At 41.4% G+C, this 20,528-nt stretch overlaps 1 protein-coding gene across 1 annotated transcript in view; it reads left to right on the plus strand.

The window, feature by feature from the left end:
* The window catches only part of LANCL3 (LanC lantibiotic synthetase component C-like 3 (bacterial)), a 102,729-nt gene that overhangs the window by 70,329 nt on the left and 11,872 nt on the right, over positions 1–20,528 (plus strand). The window contains exons 2-4 of the mRNA XM_004689940.2: positions 5,375–5,498; positions 8,040–8,237; positions 18,127–18,334. Coding sequence (XP_004689997.1) covers positions 5,375–5,498; positions 8,040–8,237; positions 18,127–18,334 — 530 coding nt within the window. The remainder of the gene's footprint in view (positions 1–5,374; positions 5,499–8,039; positions 8,238–18,126; positions 18,335–20,528) is intronic.

Raw genomic sequence — 20,528 nt, forward strand, 5'->3', positions numbered from 1 at the left:
AGAACAGGCAGATCGACGAAGTACACTGCTGAGGGGAGCAGCGGGCAGGTCAGGGGAGGTCTGCTGCGCTGTGTGGATCTCCTCCTGGGCAGGCAGGGATGGAACTCATGCTGAAGTGGCTTTAGCTTTTTAGTGTTGTGCTTTAACCCACTGCACCACCAGAGAGGGCCCAGAATCTTTATGTTAACAAGAGCATCTGGTGACTTGCCTGCACATTGTAGTTCGGAAGTGTTGCCCTAAAACACAGGGTTTTCCCATCACTCCACAGCTTTACACACTCTCATTTATCTACTTCCTACTTGTCCTTCACAGCTGAGCTCATATCTCTCTTCTTCTGTGAAGCCTTGAATATTTATTCACTTCTTATCTTATAGGTCATGCTTTTTAGAATTTTAACAAATGCTGAATGTTTCATTATTTAAAGGTTTCTGATGTTAACTTAGTCTAATTATTAAGATTACATCTTCTCTCAAAGTGCCTACCCCAGCCTTTGCACATAATATGAATTGTTCAGTCTATTACGATCTGACTCCTGCTTGAAACTGTGTCTATAGCTAGGCCTCACATGTCTCTTTGAGCTTCTTCTGCCTTAAATCAGCTTCCCTGGGATTTTCTCTTCTCAACATCTGAAGAAACTCTGCCCCCATCTCAGAGATTTCCGAAAGGTCTGGCACTCCCTCTAATCTAGTGGGTTCTCACAAAACTACAACCCACCCCACAAAGGCATTGAAAGTAAACATATAGCCAATTGTGTATATTTCCTTTCTAAAAAGTCAGTCTCTAAAAAAAAAATCAACTTTTTATTGATTTTTAAAGATAGATTTATTTATGTATACCAGAACTAGGGTACAGGCCAGAGTTATGGGGGTGAGTGGATTCACCAGAGAGAGCGTAGGGAGCAGAACAGAGTGGATCTACTGAAATACACTGCTGAAGGGAGCAACAGGGAGACAGCAGAGGTCTGCTGTGCCGTGTGGGTTACCTCCCTGGCCAGGGATTGAATTCAGCTGCAGTGGTTGGCTGTTGATGTTCTGTGTCTTTAAACGCTGCACCACCAGGGAAGCCCCTTAAAAGTCACAATTTTAATTCAAAATTATTTGGACTGGGAATTTTAAAAGATCAACTCACTTTGTATAATGACATACTCTGCTCTGGTGCTAACAAGAAACTGGATAATCTCTCCCATGGGAGACACCAACCAGTGGTTTCTCTTACTGGCCTCTGACCTTAAAGCAGGAGACAAAGTCATCTCCCCAAATTCCAGGCAGCAGGGATGAGGGGCACACTCCTAATTATTATACCTAGAGATCCACTAATTCTGCCCAGGGGGTCCTGGGGGGTCTCTCCTAAGCCTTGGCACACACGAATATAGGGGAAGCAGCAGACACTCAAATCTAACGACTCAGCTTCCTGGTTCCATTCTTTATCAACTCTTCCACAACGTTGGACAATAGTTAGCTCCATATTCCACCTCTACATATCCTTCCAGTTTATTGTGTATGATATCAATCTTAAGTACTAAAAATAACCAGGCGCACACAACTCTTAAGTCTTTCCTCAGAGCAATCATGCATGAGCATCGGAAGTCATTTGGATCTTCACTGGACATCAAAATGACTTAATTCTCTTTCTGAGCAAAAGCCTATGCTACCACCAAAACAGTGGGACAAAAGATTGGGGTGAAATAACTGGCTACAGGAAAACATACCAATTATTGTCATATTTTTACTAAGTTAACATGTGTGTTTGGTGTGATACTGGAGTAACTTCATGCCTTCATGCACATGGACAGTCACATACTCAGGGAATTCTGGACTATTGCTTGATAGTGTTGGCAATGGTTGATAACTAGCTAGTAAAGAATATCACTTCAGAGGGGCTGGGGACAATACATTGCTCTAGAAAGAGGTCTGTGGTGAGTAAAGCTTTCTGTGTCTGGGTCCATTTTATTCATTTCCCTATCAGAGATCATCACCCCTCATAGAGGTGGCTCAGTCACAATACAACCTAGAGGAAGGAACAAGAAGCATAGTATGGACTTCACTGCTCCCTCATCTCTCCACCTTAGAACCCAATTAGGAATATTTCACAATAAACACTTCTGTTTGAGGATCAATGAAGGGAACCCTTAAACATATGAAAACAGTTTAAACTGAACCACCACAGACTTGCTTTGTACTTCTGAGGTATCTTAATTTAATGTAAAAAAAAAAGAGAGAGAGAAAGAAAGAAAATTTAAAGAACAGAATCCATCCAAGTTAGCACACATGCAAAAGCTTTCGGAGCTGTAAATACAGGAAAGGGAATTTGCGTTTGGTAAGGTCAAAATAGGCAGGCAGCCCTTTTGGGTCATCCCCAGCACTGTTTTTCCCCCACTGGAAATAATGCTGTTTCCTCATCATCAGGCCCCTGAGCGTTACAGAAGCACGGAGGCCATCTTTGGCGGTGGTGTGTGTGCTCATGCGCAAGACCCTGTGCTAGGAGCTGGGGGTGGGATGGAGGGCTGGCTCAGAGTCTGGGAGAGCAGACAAAGGCAGGAAGGAGCCCCTCCCTCATGTCTCTTCTCCTTTCTTCTTTCTGTGCTGTTTGTTGAAGGGAGTTAAAAAGAAAAAAAACAAAAAAGACACACACTTCCTCAGTGTTCCCCTCCACATCCTTTTAATGAGCACTATTTTCATTTTTTATTTGCTGATCAATAAACCCCAGGGTAGGACTTGTCTGTTCCAGGAGATAAAGAACTGCGTGCATAACTGGTCTTTATCCAGCTGAACAAGTGCTGCTTTCTCTTTGTTTTTCACAGTGTTTCTGGGAGATAAGAGGACACCACCAGACATGATGCATGACCGGGAAGTTCTGAAATCGTGTATAAATTCATTCTCTATTCTGAGCCGTGGATTAGGGATGGAAAGGAAGGAAGGGCACCACATATAACCTCAGTTCACTCTTTCCCCTAGGTTAAAAACAAGCAAACACACACACACACACACACACACACACACGGGGGTGGGGGGTGAGAGAGAGAGAGAGAGAGAAAGATGGAAGAGGGAAGTGTGCGTTGTGAGGGAGAGAACACATGAAAAAATGTTCCACTAAGGTAAGATTAAGCTGATTTCAGTTATTAGCAGAAGTCAAATAAGGAGAATTTTAGTAATTCAAATGAGCACACCCCCCCACCCCCAACACACTCCCAAATTCAGTGACCGTTTCCTAACGCAAAAACTGCCTCTTTTCATATGAAGTCAATACCAAGACGAGCAGACTGGACCTAACTTTAGTCCAAGTGCCAGATAGATTCTCAGAAAAAAAAGAACTGGGACCAGGTTAGCATCCCGTTAAGTTCACGCCCTGTAAGGCTATTAGCACACCTCTGAGAGCTCTGGGATGAAGGGTTGGGAGAGATTGAGAACATAAGGTATTAGCTGGTAGACTAAGACTACATGTAAGATCACAGGGTACTGATAAAGCAGAAAGAGCACCACGCTTCTGATAGCAGTGAAAAATGTGGTAACAATTTGAACAGATGCAGACTAGCAAGACGTTTAGGAAACATTTTCACTCAGCAAAGGAAAGGTCTGAGGCCGAGCCTTGAAATGATAGTGAGGATGCTTGGACAAATGGCATCTTTGGAAATTGTAGGCAGAAAGGAAGAATAAACCCAGGAGACAAAGACAGGTCACTCAAAAGTAGAATTTAAGACAAAAGCCACAGTATAATTGTTTCTGAGCAACGAGCCAAGAGGAGGGCCACGTTTCACTGACTGCCTGATTCTCCCGGCATCGCTGTTTGTTTCACTTGAAATGCTCTGCGGTAGGCCTTTGTCTTTGTCTCATCTCCAGCACTGGATAATAAGTTCCCTCTATGGAAAAAAATGTGTCCCAGGCTTTCTAGAATACCCCCCACAATATCGATCTTAGCTCCTGGCTGGAATACTAGCTCAGTAAATGTTAATGGGCAGCATGAATTAAACACCTTCCTCTTTATGTAATTATTTTTCCAATGTAAATGTTAATTTTGAAGAGGCCCAAACCTGGATTCTATTTTACGTTTCTGATGCTGGAGAAATTAGAGGATCACATTATGATTAAAAAAAGCAGTTCTACTTTATTTCAAAGGGAATCAGTGATTATAATGCTGACTACCAGGTTGGGAAGTTTGATGTGTGAGTCTTCAAGAGAGAGGCTGAAGTCCAGTGGACTTCTCCTTGATTTCTGATTAATTCAGTCAGGCCAAGACTAAACCTTGGGTGATACTGTTTGTTTTGGTCATCCTTAGGTGTAGGTCTGTCTTGCTGGAAGTTTGCCTTCATGAGAGTAAAGGGCTTATCTATTTTATTCACTGTCGTATGTCCAGCATCCAGAACAACTTTTCCTGGCACATAAAGGAGTAAGTGTGGAAGGGAAGAAAGGAAGAAGGGGACAGGCAATGGACGGCTCTGCTTTGCACACAAACTTGGAACTATTTACTCACTCTTTAATGACCAAAGGCCCCCTCGGGTTCTGTGTTAGGAGCCACTGATGCCAGAATGATGAGATTCCAGTGTTTTTCATCAAATGATCATCTATAATGAGAGAGAGACATGCACACCACAGCAGAGAGAATCACAGTGATATGGGGATTGTGCCAGAGGGAACATCTAATCTAGCCAAAGGAAGGGTGAGAGGCACAAAAACACCACAGACCTGAGCAGGATCTTAATAAACTCCGTGATGCTTTGTAGGCGTGAGAACATTTGAATCTCCATGGTCCTAAAACTGACGGTGGAGAGAAAGATAAAATATGAAAGATTGCTAGTCATTGCATATCAGTGATTATTCAGTCATTTTGCTATTAAAAAGTGATTTTGGCCTCACTATTTTATTGGACTTAGGCTTCCTGCACAGAATGCAAAGGGTTACAGTGAGTCTTGTAGCAGCTCGTAGTATAACTGCAGTGTTATAAGCACAGTCTAAATGATACAGATGAAAGATGCATTGTCTGGGCCTGGATAAGCTGCACCAAGAGTAACACTTTGCTAATAAGCACGATTGGTTAGGACCAGTCTTTGTTTTTTGTTTTTTTTTTCTGAGCAACATTTTGTTCTCCTGACAAGGATTGATGATATAAATAACTATGAAATGGTCTTTGAGTTTTATAAAAACCTATAGCAGTAAAGGTGTGTTTTGCTCTTCAAAACAGCACCTGAAGCACTCTGAAGAGGTTAGTTAAACTTCACAAGAATCGCTAGTAAAAGAAAATATATGTTATGGTTGGCCAATTTCCATATAGGAAAAGATTCTATGTCTAGGCTGATGGACTGTTTAAGCCAGAAAATCCAGTGTCTGGGGTTAAAAATAAATCCAGATTTGAACTTCTGCTTCTTGATTTCTCTCCTCAGGTGCTGACCCCGGCACAGATCAAGTCAATTTGCCAGGCAATTCTGGATTCTGGAAAGCAGTATGCAACAAAAAAGAGGAAACCATTCCCCCTGATGTATTCTTACTATGGAACCGAGTATTTGGGTGAGTGAAAATGCTGACAATGGCCTGTAAAATGATGTAGCAGATCTGCTTTATTTACAATTGGAAAGACATGGAATCAACCCAAATGCCCAAAAGTGGGTGACTAGATCAAAAAGATGTGGTACATATACACAATGGAATATTACTTGACAATCAAAAAGGCTAAACACATGCCTTTTGCAGCAACATGGATAGAGCTAGAATGGATCATGCTTAGTGAAATAAAAAATACCAGATAGTTTCACTCATAGCAGGACTATAAAGGACCAGGGGGGAAAATAATAATAATGAACAACTATATACCAAAGACTTTTTAGGGGGGTGGAGTAGGGAATGGTATCAAAAACGGTGGGGGGAGGGAAGTGCAATGGACTATGTAATGGCACATGAGTGTATTTGGTGATGGGAAGCCCACAGAGATTACAACCAAGGTGGAAAAAGGCACAAAATCATGTAAAAATAAACTATTATATTATTTTTAAATTTATGACTACAACAACATGGTAGACTAACAACACCTGAATTCCTTCTCCTAGAGCCAGCTAGAAATTCTGCATGAAACAGATAGATGTCTTTTCAGTAACTTTCAGGACAGAATCAGGTTGACAAGAAGAAAGATTTGTGCTCTACAATTTAAAAAGTTACTGAAAACCAAAGCAATAAATGTGTTCTCAGGTACTGTTTGCTAGCAGTTACTTTCACTAAACACTAAACTTCTTATTCTCAATTGTGAATTCATTGGCCTAACTTTGCTGAAAGTTTGTGAACAGCTTTCACACTCATTGTAAGTGTTTCTGCATAAGGCAACCAGATTCAGCCACTAACAGCTTAAGATTAATGATAGTGAATAAATAACAGACTACTGAATCACAATGGCTTTTTTTGAGAGATGAAGCATGTAAAGTGAAAATTAATTACTCCCACTGGAATCCTCCACTGGCTGCCATCACTCATGAATATGACTGGCAAGGCCTCTTAATAGATCATCTGCTTCCTTCTCCAAACTGATCTCCAATTTCTCTCCCCATTCCCTGGTTCTTTCCAGCATAATCTCCTACAAGCAAAGTGTTCTCATATCTTTGTAACTCTTGTGCCTGTTGCTTTTGCCTAGAAGGCCTGGGTTATTTATCTGTAATACTTATACCCAGCCTTCCAGATGACTCCAACAGCATCATATCTATTGAAAAACTTTCTATGCTTTTGGAAAAAGCGTCTATTAAACCCTCTCTGGAGAAACATTCATACCTTTCAGGTTTTAACCATTTACATAGATAGCACAAACCAGATTTCTAACTCAAGCATGCATGTTCTCCTGCAAAGCAAGCTTTTCTCTTACAATTTAAAATTCAGTGCAAGAAAGGTGCCTTCAAGTTTCATGACCAAACTTCAAGGATAAAGTTTTTGACTGGATACAATAGTAAGGCTGTTTTGAGGGAGTCCAAAGATCGGGTACCAGAGAGTAAAGAAAAACCTTTAACATTATGGAGTGGAGTAGAAAGAACAAGCCCCCAGAATATACTGACCAAAGCCCACTTGCCAATCAGGATCCTTCTAACTAGAAATGAGTGAAAACTCCCATGGGGACTGGGTTGGCTCTCACCTTCCTCATGGTCTGCTCCTCCAGCAGGTTCGGGCCTTGCTTGTTCAACACTCAATGCCAGCCGTTCTTCAAAACTTTGCTCAGATGACACTACCTGTGTGGAACTTTCAGCACCACTTTCATTCTGAGGCTGAGTTCAGCTCTCCTGCTTGTTTCTCATTTTAGCCCCTGGTACATATCTCTCACAGAACATCTATCACCTCATGTTGTAATGATTTCTATACAATCCTGACTTTCTCATCAGAATGGATGGGAAGGTCTTTAAGGCTACAAACCAACTTAGATTAATCTGTGTATCCCGAAAGCTTAGACAACGCCCAATATATAATACTAAAGATGAAAGACTAAGTAAATTACCACCAAATACTAGTATTTAACTTTACACAAGAAGGCCCTTAGGCTCTTTGTTCACTGATCTACCCTCTGATAGTACTAGGATAGTATCTGGCACATAGTCGGTGCTTAATTTTTATGTGTTGAATGAATGAATATATGCTTGGGATACCTAGAACAAGTTATTAGCTAGCAGTTTAGGAGCGTTTTCATAAAAGCTGTTGCTATATTAATTACATTTTAAAAAACTCTAAGATGCGTTGGTCACTAAACATTTTTCTGTAAAGGGACATATAGTAGATATTTCAGGCTCTGTAGGCCATAGGGTCTTAAATATATCTCTGCCACAGTAGCACAAAAGCAGTCATAGGTACTATGCAAATGAATGATAATAACTGTGTTTCAATAAAATTTTCTTTACATAAACAGATAATGAGCCACAGGAGTATATATGCCCCAGAAGTTTAGTTCTTTGGCAACTCAATTATTCCATGACTATGTGTGTTTTCAAGTAATAGTGCTGTTGTGTTTTGTCCTGTGCTTGTCTTTTTATTAAATCCAACTGGCTTTCAACTGCGTGAATTGATTATGCTTTTTTGTCAATGTAGGAGCTGCTCATGGCCTGTCATCCATTCTCCAAATGCTTCTTTCTTACCATGAGCACCTCAAGCCCTCAGATCAAGAGCTGGTATGGCAGAGTGTGGACTTCCTCATGGAGCAGGAACAGAACTCCAACTGGCCACCTGAGCTGGGCGAGGCCATCGAGAGGGAGAATGAGCTGGTACACTGGTGCCATGGTGCCCCAGGTCTCGAAAACACTGTCATTGACAGTATTGCCTTTCTCCAGGCTTAGTCAAAGGGGGGAGGTGCCTTTCCAATAATGGAGGGAATTTCTTATCTTATGTCACTACTAGTTGAGATGATAAAAGGGTCAAGATGAAATTTTTCAAAGCCAAAAATGTCTTGATCTCTAAAGGACCTCCAGAAATGGCCCTCTGCTTTTTAAATTATATGATCTATTTCTAATTGCATATAACGTCAACTGGCACTGGCCGATAGAAATGTGAGGCACGTATAAAATTAAGTTTTTAGTAGCCACGTTAAAATGTAAAAAGAAACAAGTGGAATTAAGTTTAATAATATCTATCCAATAACCAAATATATGCAAAATACTATTTCAAGAAGGAACCCATTTAAAAATTGAGCTATCTTACTTTTTATATAGTCTTTGAAATCCAGTCTATATTTCATATTTACATCCCATCTCAATGGCCACATTGCAAGTGTTCAATAGCTACATTGCACTGTGCAACTCCGGAACCTGGCCCCCAGACGTGGTCCCTGGGCGCTTGTTAGAAATTGAGACTCTCAGGCCCTACCCCAAACCCACTGCAACAAAATCTGCATTTTAACAGGCATTCTTAGGTGAACTGTGTGCACAGTAAAGTTTGAAATGCACTGCTCTAGAGTTCCTCATAGGAGGTTTTCCATCACCACCTAGTAAAAAGTCTAGGTGAAATGGGAAGTCACTGCTGTGAACCCTTGTAACTGAGTCTGCAAACTAACCAGATTCCATTTTCCTCCTTTTAAAAATCCCACTGCACAGCTCATTAGGCCTTCAAAGAAAGAACACTTTGAAATAAGTTAAATGCAAGTAAATCAACAAATTTTGGTTGATTGGTCAGGGGTGAGAGTTAAAATCCAACATTTTTGGATTACTAGTGGATTTAGTCTTCAAGGCTGTTCTTCAATGCCATGCACACAATTTTAAAAAAAGATTTTATTTCTCTTTAGTCTGTTATCTGAGTTTTATTATTTCCTTCCCCCTCCTTACCTAATCAGTGTTCTTTAATCCAACTGCAATTTCATTTGTTTTCTTGGTACAATTTGAGTTGATGAATAATAAAACTCTTAGACCATCCACCATATTTTCTCTACCTGCCACTTTTACCTAAGAAAAGGACTTCAAAGGCCCTTGTGTGTATTTGTACCAATGCCCAGAGTATTATGCATTAGATTCAGGCCAGCTCCTGCCAGTTACAGAACCTATTTCTTTCTGCTTTGAACTTTTTAGAGAAAAACAACAGTTATTTACCATCCTGGAAATGAAATCTTTTCATGTTATGTTCAACATTCTCATTTCCCAACTTCCTTTAATCATGTTTGATGGTGATCTCTGGATTACCTCCCAGCACCCCAGGGTCCTTGAATTTTGGAGATGTCCCCAGTTAAATACAGAATCTTTTAAAAAGGATTCGGTGTGCTAGTAAAGCCCTAAACTGAGTGGGAAAAGAATCTACTAAGATGAGTGCCTGTGTCAGATAATTGATGTATGTGGGTCTCATAAAAGAAAAATTATTTTATCCAATTTTTATACATTGAATGCCATCTGTCTTTGTAAATCACATACCATAACAGCACAGCATAGGGCACATTGCAGAGGTTGGTTTGTTGTTTTTTTTTTTTTTTGCTTATTATATCATTGGCATTCAGTATCTTAGTAAAATTAAACAGTAGTTCCAAAGCAAAATCATTCAACCCTATATTCACTGAAATGCCAAAAATAAAGCAATCCACAGATGAATAAATAACCCAAGAGAGCCCATTATTGCTGCCAACCCTTGCTCCCATCTCAAGACTGCTGGTCTTCCTTTTAAGATATCTTCTAAAAACATTATCAAGAATGATTAAAATCTGATTAAGTGATGGTCAAATACCATCCACATATCTTTGAAGTGGCAGGAGTAAATTCTGAATATTCTAAAACAGAAGATGACCTAAAAAAGTGATTTTCTCTGGTTTGAGAAAAAATATTTTTGGAGAGTGGATTTATGAACAGCACAGATGGTTGGGGCAGCAGAATGGTTCTGTGATTAAAAAGCTGCCAGACACAATCCACAATATGAAATTTTCATCAGTGCTACCTTACCTCCCACTCTGGTTGATTCCTACTGACTTTCTTCCAACCACCTAGACAGGCAACTACCTTAGGTTATCATGTATGCAGTAGAGACACAGTTCTTGACTCTAAATTGACTCAGGGTTCTAATGGTAACGCCAACACTAGCCAGACAAGTGACCTCGAGAAAACACTTTGGTCCTTTTGTGCCTGTTTCTTCACCTGTGAAATGAGCACGTTGAGATGGAGTACTGGAGACCCATCTTTTCATCATTACAGGCCCCATTTGTTCTGTGGACACTTGCCATTCCTGAAGGCTATTTACAACATCCAAATTTATAGCTACACAGTGTGGCATATAGTTTTTCTCATTAAATGAATGAAGGGCCCACCCTGGTGGTGCAACATGTTAAAGCACAGCACTGTGAAGCTGTCTGCAGCCACTCCTGCGTGAGTTTGATACCTGGCCAGGGAGCTGACCCACATGGCACAGCAGACCTCTCCTGCCTCACCCGCTGCTTCCCTCAGCAAAGTTTTTCAGTAGATCTGCCTGTTCTGCTCCCCACTCTGTCTCTGGTGGATCCTCTCACCCCCACCCCACACCTCTGGTCTGTGTCCCAGTTCTTGTATGTGTAAATAAATAAAATCTTTTTTTAAATAGTAAAGAAAAAAAAATGAAGTATAGCAGACAGATTTATATGACCCCTTCATATTCTTAATGATTCTGAAATACAGAACGAAAGTCATTTACAAAGTTATTATAACAAATGCTAAAATCAAAACTCTAGGTTGTGTTATGTATATCATTACAGTGGTAACACTTACAGTGCATTTGCTTTACTCTGTGAAACACAACTGTGGCTTTTTTTTTTTTTTTTACTTAAAAAATTTCACAAGTGCTCCTGGCTAGGCAACTTTGAACTCACAGCAAGGACTTGGTCATTTCAAGTGTCACAGGTCACTAAGCTTTATACACACACACATATACATATATATATACACACACACACACACATCTATATATATTTTAATTTTTACATAGAAGAACTGTGGTATATGTCAGTGATGCAAGGGGTGAGAGGACTCACCAGAGACAGAATGGGGAGCAGAACAGGTGGGTCTACTAAAGTACACCGCTGAGGGGAGCAGCAGGGAGACAGGAGAGGTCTGCTGTACCTTATGTGGCTTAGCTCCCAGGTTGGGGGAGGAACTTACGCTTTAATGATGATAATGCTGAGACTTAACCTTTAGGCCAGTTGGGAGGCACTTGCTAAGCTTTTTGTATACACAGAACAAGGTATGTTTCAGTGAAACGGCAGATCCCAGGATGCAGTCTGTGTATTAAAAATGTCCGTGGCGCGCCTGGCTACCATAAAGCTCTGTTAGATCACCCATTTTCAAGGATTTAGCCTCTCCAACCATATTTCATTTTTTTTTTAAGATTTATTTATGCATACAGAACTGAGGGGTACAGGCCAGAGGTGCAGGGGTGGCAAGAGGCTTCACCAGAGACAGAGTGGGGAGCAGAACAGGCAGATCTATGAAGTACACTGCTGAAAGGAGCAGTGGGCAGGCCAGGAGAGGTCTGCCTCGCCATGTGGTCTCCTCCGGGGCAGGCAGGAATCGAACTCATGCAGAAGTGGCTTTAGCTTCTCAGTGCTGTGCTTTAACCCGCTGCGCCACCAGGGAGGGCCTCCAACCATATTTCTTAAGTAATGCTTAGTCCTTCCTCTAGCTGTATTTGGCAAAGACAATTGCTCACTTGGGTGCCAATAATCCATGTTTCCACATTGAAATAAAATAGCGCCCATGAAAAGCAAGATACCTCACATTCCTTCCTTTTAAATTGGGCAGTCTTGGAGTCTCCCTGATGGCACAGTAGGTTATGTCTCAGCATTATGAAGCTGTCCATAGCCACTGCAGCACGAGTTCGATCCCAGCCAAGGGAGCTGACCCACATGGCACACCTCTCACCCCTACACCCTGCACCTCTGGCCTACACCCTAGTTTTTGTATATATCGATAAATAAAATAAATAGGTTGTGCAGTCTTGTGGATCTCAGTAGGTCAGGTTAGACATCAAAAAAAAAAAAAAAAAAAAAAAAAGAGTCAAGGTCCCTCATGCTCCAGGCCATGGGAAGAGACCCTTTTTCTCCGACCAGAACCACAGTTACCAGTACCTCTTAAACTGCCCCAGGCTCAGGGACCACTATAGGAATTAGACCATTTGAGTTCTTCTTCCTCCAACTCTCTCATCTCCCCTTCAGTGACAGCCTGTGTGGGGCCTTTGCCTCAAGTCAAACGCTGTGCTGAAAAGTTGAAGAAAATGAGTAAGATAGACTTCTCACTCTTGGGTCAATTGTAAGGCAGTAGGGAAAGCAAATGTGCACATGATGTCATTTTTGGAGTTAGTGGGTTTCGAGTGCGGGGTCCTTGGGTCCACGGGGAAAGGTTTCCCAGAGCTCCCCTTTCAGCAGCACATGGCGAGTTCCCCAGGCTAGTTTCTCCTCGAGGCAGAGACAATAGTTATATTTAGAGAGCAGGCTTATTAGGGAAAATAACAGAGGAGTAAAAAACACTTGCATAGACACAAGCAGGCAGGTGTGCTGCGAGAGTCCTGCATGGTTGCAGATGGGTGGCCTTGAGGAGAGCAGCCTCCACTTCTCAGTAAGAAGTCCAGGCAGGGTGCAGGTCTTGGGCAGGCAGAAGGCTGCTGCCCCGCAGCGGGTGGAGGGGAGCTGGTGGAAAGGAGCACCTACATCACCTACATAGTCACAGGTGGGCAGAGGACTGCTGCCCCCCCCCCAACAGGGCAGAAACTGCCCTGGTATAGACATCTTCTCTTTGGGAGCCACTCCTTGTGAGCCTCAGTTTGTTGATTTTGAATAGAATCTGAAAGGGATGGGAGGTCTCACGGTGGGTTCAATCTCCATCTTTATCTTTCACCTTTTGGGTCTCCCATAGACACTGCCTACAGCATCTGCTACCTGCTTGGATCTTTTGCCTTGTAATCCAGGCCTTGCAGCCTAAGGATCTTGGTTTCTATAGCTGGGTCAATAGCTGTGTTAATCCCTTCTGCCCCAATTCCCTGTATGAGTCAATCTTGTGATGCCTCATTTTTAATACTTCCTCCATCATACAGATCATTTGAATATCATACTGTGCTAACTAAGGCTTGGCTAGGAAGCTGTGGAAGCTCAGGGAAGGCTTTCTGGAGAGGTAATGCCTGATTTAAACAGGTCAGGCCAAGAAGGGTAGAAAGTTTGTTCCAAGAGAAGTGAACAACTTAGGCAGTCAGAGGCATGGAACCACACAATTGTTTTATGGAAATAAGAAGCTTCAAGATGGGAGGAGGAAAGACAGGAAAACAAAGCAGAAGCTGGGTCACAAAGGGCTTTCTGTCTTGCTAAGGCATCTGGGTATCAGGACCAATTCTCAGGTTTAAGCACAAGAGTGCCTGGTCAGATTACTGTTTTCAAAAGGCCCCTCACTCGGCCTCTGCTATAGAATAGATTCAAGGTGTGGCAGAGCTGAGCAACATCTGGAGCAGTGCTGTGCCCAGGGGCCTTTCCTCAAGCCTGTCCTTCCGGCTTGAGCCCCTCCCTCTTCCACCCACTTTCTGTCAGGTGTCTAGAGGAGCTGGCTCTCAGGCGGAGCCCTTGAGGGTGAGGAAAGGCAGGCTGTGGCAGAGGAGAAACCCCAAGGGGCATGCCTCACCTGGAGACTACAATAGCTTCCCCAGGATTGCCAGAGGAGACTAAAGAGGCACAGACTGCTGTGTGCTGGGGAAATGACATTTTGTACTCGGCATGCCCATCAGTGAGTGGCTGGCAGAAATCTGCTGAGGGGTAGCCGGTGGGCATGGAACATAGCCTTCCAGTTGTCTGAGGCCAAATCTCCTGTGAAGGTATCAATGTGAACTTTGTTAGCAGTCAACTCTGCAACTGGGTGTTGAGTCACCTGCTGGAAAGCTAAAAGGGATCCACAGGCCACCAGAGGTTTCCCCCCACAAGTTCCACCTGCCAAGTTCCTCCTCACAGTTCCGGACTCAGGTTACCTCCCACTGGTGGCCCTACCTACCTCCCACTGTGGGTTGTGGCCTTCTTGTGTGCTTCCTGATTCCTGACACGTAGCTAGTCATGGCTCCAGGTAGACTGAGAACACCAGGAAGGTGGTGATTTTTAAAGTTCCCCACTTACAACTGCACCTGGTATATAAGAGGCACTCAATATCTAAATAGTCACCAGGTCCTGTGAGCTGTCTCGTTTGTTAGCCTCTTTGCCATCTTTCTACCCATCTTTAGTCTCTCCTGACATCACTCTGGGACATGTTGTCTATAATACCAATTAAATTGTTAAAAATAAAACAAACCAGAATAATGATGTAGGAAAATAAAATATACATTTGAAAATTTAAAAATAAATAGATAAATAAAAATAAAACTAACCAATTCATCACAGAGTCAGTCCGACCAGATCCTTATTGCCCACAGAATACTGTCTATTCTGTCTTCTTAGACCATCCATAATGTGAGCCAATCCACCTTCCACTCCACTGTCCTGTGAAAGGTTTGGAGCAGCAGGGATGACACGAAAAGAAAGCAGGGCCAGTAAAACCAAAAGTAGGTTTATGTCTACACTCCTGGGTGAGGTTCACTGATCCCAGAGAGAGTTGAGGTCAAAGAAGTCGCACTGAGGGAAGGCTAAGTGGGGTTTTTATAGGTCTAGGTAGGGGGCAGAAATAGCCAGGTGGCAAATTTCAACAAGGAACTGGAACTTATTTTTCTGCCCAGGCTTGTGTTAATCAGTGGTGACAAGTCATGAGATTGACTATCACTCCCAAATATCTGCTTCTGCTTGAAGCAACTGCTCCTTCCGTGTGCCTGTGTTTGGCTGGTGCCTGACCCTTACATCCTGTTGCCAGAATACTGCCCACTGGTCTTCAGCCACTTGTTTGTCCTGGCTTGAACGGTGGCGCCTCAGTGCTCTCTCTACCTCACCCTGAGCCTAGCTCCTAGACAGTACTAAAGAAGCCCTTACTTGCCTCCAAGGCCCCACCTACAGTCTTCCTCACTTTATGACTCAACAGTGTCTTGAACTTCATGTCCAACCATGTATCAGTCATATTGTTATAGGACTGCAAATCTGTTAGAGGACAGTGGGGAGAAGGGCACCCATAAAGCCCCCAAAACCTGCCTGCTCTAAGTGGGTTCTGCCATCCGACGCAACAAGACAAAACATATAAAACTTTAATGAAAAGGGGCTTTAATACAGTAAATATACAATACGGAACACAAAGAAGATAACTTCTAAAGCAAACACCTGAAGTGACCCATTCCCTCGTGGGCAAAAGTCAACCCAAAAGGGATTGGCCCAAAGCAAGGCCTGAAAGCTGCCACTAGACTAAAGCACCTTCTGGCCGGGACCCATGGAAAAGGGTCAGACATGGCCAGACAAGTCTGGGAGGAAAAGAGCAACGTCAAAATCAATATAAACACTGCCATAGTCACCTCCCTACAGGTATCTCACCCACATCTGCCTTAGCCAGTCCAGGGTCAGGAAACAAGCACGGTTTCTTCATCACATGCTTGCTGCTCCACGTGGCTTCCTTAGGTCTCCTCCTTCTCCATCCAGCTTCCTTTCCTTCTCTTCTCTCCCTTTTCTCTGCTCAGCTCCACCCTCCTTCTGGGTGGAGCAGGGAACCTGGAACTTCCCTTTTTCCTAGGGACCACCCTGTTACAATATGTGCATATTTTTCTCTCCCTTTCTACACATGCTTTCCTGAGGCTCCAGTTGTGAGTTGCGTTTGGCATTTATTTCAAATGCCCAGGGCCACAACTTGCTACATAATTTGGACAGCCCAGTACAAAATGAAAATATAGATCTCTTTTTTAAAAAATAAGAATTTCAAGATGGTAACAATAGAGCATTAAACCAGACAAGGGATTCTTCTGAAGGTCAAATGCCCAGGAAAGCTGCACTGCCTCAGGCTATCCGTACTGTAGATAATCAGTGAGTGTTTTCAAATGAACACAGTGAATGAATGAATGAACTAATGCATAATTAAGTAAGTTCCATTCTTTTTTCAAATCATCCTTTGGCTTGTGGGAGTTGTTGAAGAACCATGCCACAGGCGATCCTTGTCAGTAGATGAGTGGGAAGCCTGGCTGAGAGTGCTGTTGAGGCGTTAAACATAGGGAGTGCTAAAGGGCAGATTTTAAACAAGGATAAAATCATGACTCATACAAATATAAAATAAACATGCCAATGCTTCACTTACCTCATTAATTAATGAGGGAAACTGAAAGGTGTTACCACTGGTTCAAAGGAAAAGCCAAAGAAAGAGTAGGCATATTTAAAGCCATTAAAAGCACTGATGTGAATTTGCTTAATACATGCAAAACTGACTTCTGGCAGAAGCCATGGGAAGACCATGGCACCTCTAACAGTCAGATTGTGAGTTTCCAGGAAGAGGAATTATTTGCATTACTATCAGTTGTCCACAGGTAATTTCTACCTCTACACAGTTGAAAACTACCACCATCACAAACACGGAAAGGCAGAGATAACCCTGATGTATAAGACTGCTAAGTCGCAGTCTCCCCAGCTTTTTCTATGGGAGAATGGTAGAATGTGCAGGGAGAGAGAGATCTTGTGTAATCTCCTTCTAGAATGTGAGCACCTGGAACTTGGGGAAATCATTCACTCTTGCTTCTGGTTTTCCATGCCTGCCTTTGTGATTGTTTAGTTTTGAAGGAAAATGTATGTCTTTCCTTGGAATTACCAAGTAGGAAAAGACTCATTTCACAGCTGGAAAAGTCTTGGCCAGGTCATTTGGAATCTTTGCTGTTTTTGGATGGACACCAGTTTCACTTAAAAAAAATTATAAGTACATAAACATTACCAATCTGTGGGAGAATGAGCAAATTGTGTTAACATTTGTCCACTTCGAATGGGCAACTATTCATAATGCATGCTGAAGGAGGCCTCATTAAACATTAACCCAGTTGTACATTGTGGATTTTATAGATCTGTATACTTGTTCTATCTCCAGGGACCATAGCCACAATATAGCTCAAGCAACTTCCCCAAAATCTCACAGGAATAACAAAACTCCCTTGTAAAAGTTTCCATGGCCTTGCTACTCAGAACATGCTCCCTGGAAGGGCTCTTGTTAGAAATGCAGTACCTGACACTTTGTTTTTTCTGTATTCCACATATAAATGAAATGGCCACAATACAGCTCAAGCAACTTCCCCAAAATCTCACAGGAATAACAAAAGTCCCTTGTAAAAGTTTCCGTGGCCTTGCTACTCAAAATGTGCTCCCTGTAAGTGTTCTTTCTTGTTAGAAATGCAGTACCTGACACTTTGTTTGGGTTTTCTATATTCCATATATAAATGAAAGCTTAAAAGCTGACCACAGATAAGAGGGAAGGGGGCTTATGGAGGTAGGTGTAAAAATGGGGAGTGGGGGAGGGTGGGGGAAAGAGCACAAGGGAATATAGTGGGTGCTTTGGTGGTGAGAGAGCTATGGTGACCTCACCTGAGGGAGAAAATCATAAATTGTCAAAAAATTAACAACGATATAAGAAAAAAACAGTACATTAAATTTTTAAAATAAAAATACCAAAAAGAAAAGAAAAAGAAATGCAGTACCTCAGGCCCCACTTTGATGTCCCAAATTAGAATGGATATTTTACTAGTACAAATTGTGGTACAAATCTGTGGTACAAAGTTTGACAAGCTCTGCATTTCTTCCTGAGAGTCACCTCTAATGCCTTTGGTGTTTTCACAGGGATAGCCTATCTGTTTGCCAAAGCTTATCTGGTTTCCAAGAAACCACAATACCTGGATACCTGTATCCGGTGTGGAGAACTCACATGGCAGAAGGGCCTGCTGAAGAAGGGGCCAGGAATTTGCCACGGGGTGGCTGGCAGTGCCTACGTCTTCTTACTTCTGTACCGGCTCACCGGAAATTCAAAATACATCTACCGAGCCCAAAGGTGAGCTATTCTTCACGTGTTGTTGGTTTTCTTTCTTTTTTTTCCTCCAAATTTTAATCTAATAACTGTTTTGAACAGGCAATAGCATCATATAGATGAAAGGGTATAAAAAGCACATATCAACTATGCAAACTAGCAATTTATCAATAGTTCCCCTCCCTGATGACAGTGAGTGCCGCTAGTTTCTTAGTTTTCTTCCCAGAGATGTTCTGTGTAGATACAAGCAAATAGGAATATATGTAAAATTTTGTTTCCTTTTTTTAAATACAAATGGCGGCACCTCACTGTTTTAGAGGACACCCTACATAATGTCTGTACATAAATGTCTGCATTTATTGTTGCATTGTAATTCATTATATGAATGAATGATCGCTTTCTTAACCAGTTTCATATAGGGGATATTTGCATTATTTCAGTATTTTGCATTACAAACTATGCTATGATGAATAACCTATATATATACCTTTGCACATATTGGGATATATATGCAAGATATTGTGGATCCCTAGAAGTGGGATTGCTGGGTCAAACGGTATGTGTGTTTCTACTTTTTTATTGTGATTAAAAACAATTAACAGATTTATCCTTATAGCATTTTTAAACTTTTGATTGAAGTAATGTAACATTATAGCATTATGTAAATTTCAGGTGTGCATCATTCAAAGTCAACATTGTATGTACTACATTAACTTCACTACTAAATGTCCAATTCTATCCTTTACCATGCAGTTGAGACCTTTTATCTGGTTTAATCATTTCTCCTCCCCTTCTAATAATCGCTAATTTGATCTAAAATTTTCTTTATATTTTTTCTTAGTTTGCATTTGTTTGTTTTATCCTTATAACACATGAGTGATATCATGTGGTGCTTACCTTTCTGCGTCTGACTTATTTTCACTAAGCATAATTCCCTTTAGGTCCATCCATGTTTTTGCAAATGGCAAGATTTCATCTTATTTTTTTTTAATAGCTGAGCAATATTCCATTGAATCCATGTACCACATCTTTATCCATTTATCTGTTGATGAGCACGTAGGTCTCACAGCAGATTTTACTTTATTTTTTCTCATATTTTAAAGTGCACAATGGCATATTGTTATCTATAGGCACAATGTTATACAGAAGATTTCTAGAATTTATTTACCTTAACACCTATAGCAAACTTTATACCCAATTGGTTGAATAACCCCATTCCCAACTCCTTCTGGTCCCTGGTAACTAGTATTTGACCTATACTTCTATGACTTCACTTACTGCAGATCCCTCAAATAAGCCTTATCAAGCTGCATTTGTCTTCTGTGACTGCCTTATTGCATAATGATTCAGAGCAGTGCCTGCCACATAGTAACTATAATGCAAGTGTTTGCTGTTATTATTACTAAAAATTTGAGTTATATCACTACAGGCATGTCTCTATGCATTAATGATTTTTCATATATACATAATACATATGTATACACACACACACACACACACACACACACATATATATATATATATATATATATATATATTACTTTTGCATAGAATTGGGGTGGGGGTGAGAGGATTCATCAGAGACAGAGTGGGGAGCAGAACAGGCAGATCTACTGAAACACACTGCTGAGGGAGCAGCAGATGAGACAGGAGAGGTCTGCTGTGCCATCTGGGTCACCTCCCTGGCCAGGAATCTAACCTGAGCTGCAGTGGCTGCAGACAGCTTCATGGTGCTGTGCTTTAACCCTTGAGCCACCAGGGAGGCCACTCTCACATTTATTCATCCAAACATATTTTAGAATCAGTTTGTCAGTTTTTTTTTTTAAACTTCTATGGACATTGGATTTGAATTACAAGTTACTCTAGTGAGAATTGACATCTTTAGTGTATACAATTTTTTTCATCTAGGAACATTGCATAGTTTCCATTTTATTTAGATGTTTAAAAACATTATTTGATATAGATTTGATCTTATAAAATCTTATATTAAATATAAAACCTTATATTTCTTATTCATTTTCTTTCCTGGAAATTTTGTATTTCCAGGTTTATTGTGATTGGAATCTTTTTCTCCATTATAGTTTCAGGTTGTTTAGTACATTTTGATGAAAGTTTTGAAAAGCATACCTGTTACTGTGTTTTAGCAATCTAAATTATACTTCTTTCATATAAACCTTCATTGTGTCTTATTAACATGTGAGAGTTGATAAATACAATG

The sequence above is a fragment of the Condylura cristata genome, unplaced genomic scaffold (genome assembly GCF_000260355.1).
Source record: "Condylura cristata isolate star-nosed mole 26May11 unplaced genomic scaffold, ConCri1.0 scaffold00027, whole genome shotgun sequence".
NCBI lineage: Eukaryota > Metazoa > Chordata > Mammalia > Eulipotyphla > Talpidae > Condylura > Condylura cristata.